A 1,283-nucleotide genomic window follows, 5' to 3' on the forward strand; every position below is an offset into this window, starting at 1 on the left:
TGCCACAGATTCGGACCGGGCAGATTTTCGTACGGCTTGGCCGAGGCCCACTCTTGATCGGCCAACGATTCCTCGGTGGCCACAGCGGCCGGCTGGGCCTGAACACTGCGCCACCGCACTGAGCGCGATACCACCGCACAACGGCGCCACATAACGGTGCCAGGGGAAGACAACATTTTAGCACACAGTTTGGCCGAACCGCGCGGATCACAAGACGAATCGATTCACGTCAACTCCACCGCAACGCTGACTTTACGCGACTGTTTGCAGGAGAGTCATCAGACAATCGTTTCCGGTTGTTGTGCAATAACATTAACGCTCTTACCAACACCAACCGGAGGGCCGAGTGAATCTGTCTTCTAAGTGGCCCTGCATATTCATCTAGCGGATGATTTTTTTTGTTTTCGCGTCGAGCTAAAGGCATGACTTGCGAATTCGCGCTGCTGCAGCTTGCACTCAGCTGCCAAGAGCTGTTATCTGTTTGCTGCATCCTACCAATAGCCGATTGTAAACGTGAACACTGCGAAAACGTCGCAATATGACAAGAGCCTACAGTCAAACCTCGGCCGAAACAGATTGGAATTGGATTTGAAATAACAAATCGAAAAGTAACTTTATTTCGCTCAATCTTTGACATCCTTCAGCTCAAACTTCAGGTCCGTCGCCAGCACGTTCACTATGCTGGCCTTAAACTTTAGTTCGCCATAGTTCCACCGGACGTGGTACTGGCGGATAAGGCGGGACACTAGTATCTCCATCTCCATCATGGCAAGCCGCTTCCCGACGCAACTTCGTGCCCTGAACCCAAACGGCAAGAAGATGAACGGATTCGCATCTTTTGCGCTCGGGATGTGGTCGGGACGATCGGCTGCTGCAAAACGGTTGAAATGATGTTGCAAAACGGTTGAAACCATCGAGATGTCGGTCTGTAACAACGGGAGAACATGGTTATAGAATGATGGCGGCACGGGACACCACTTCTCTACGCACCCCTTTGGGAATGCGATATTCTTGCAACACCAGATTTTGTCCCGTGGCTCGGAAGTTGCCAAAAGTCGAAGCAAACCCTTCTTAGTGAAGGCCCTCAGATACGTCAGGTTGTGCATGTTATCCGTGGTCAGGGGGGAATCCCTAGACGGCAGTATCGTGAGCAGTTCGTCACGAAGCTTCGCTTGCTTATCCAGGTTCTTGGCCGTCCAGTACAACACTCTCACCGTGTCAAATCGGATCGATCATCTCTCTAGCGGGTTGCGCACTGAGGCACCGTTTTGGACACTGTTTCG

General features: G+C 51.8%; 1 protein-coding gene across 1 annotated transcript; it reads right to left on the reverse strand.

Annotated features, from left to right (window-relative positions):
* Nucleotides 1–623: 623 nt before the first annotated feature.
* On the reverse strand, nt 624–1,209 carry LOC128277134 (probable cytochrome P450 12a4, mitochondrial; the record flags this gene model as incomplete). Its single annotated transcript, XM_053015584.1, has 2 exons — nt 624–871; nt 1,067–1,209. Coding segments are annotated over 2 exons (391 nt in total), but the record flags the coding sequence as incomplete, so codon positions are not given.
* Between the last annotated feature and the right edge of the window lie 74 nt (nt 1,210–1,283).

The sequence above is a fragment of the Anopheles cruzii genome, unplaced genomic scaffold (genome assembly GCF_943734635.1).
Source record: "Anopheles cruzii unplaced genomic scaffold, idAnoCruzAS_RS32_06 scaffold04130_ctg1, whole genome shotgun sequence".
Taxonomy (NCBI): domain Eukaryota; kingdom Metazoa; phylum Arthropoda; class Insecta; order Diptera; family Culicidae; genus Anopheles; species Anopheles cruzii.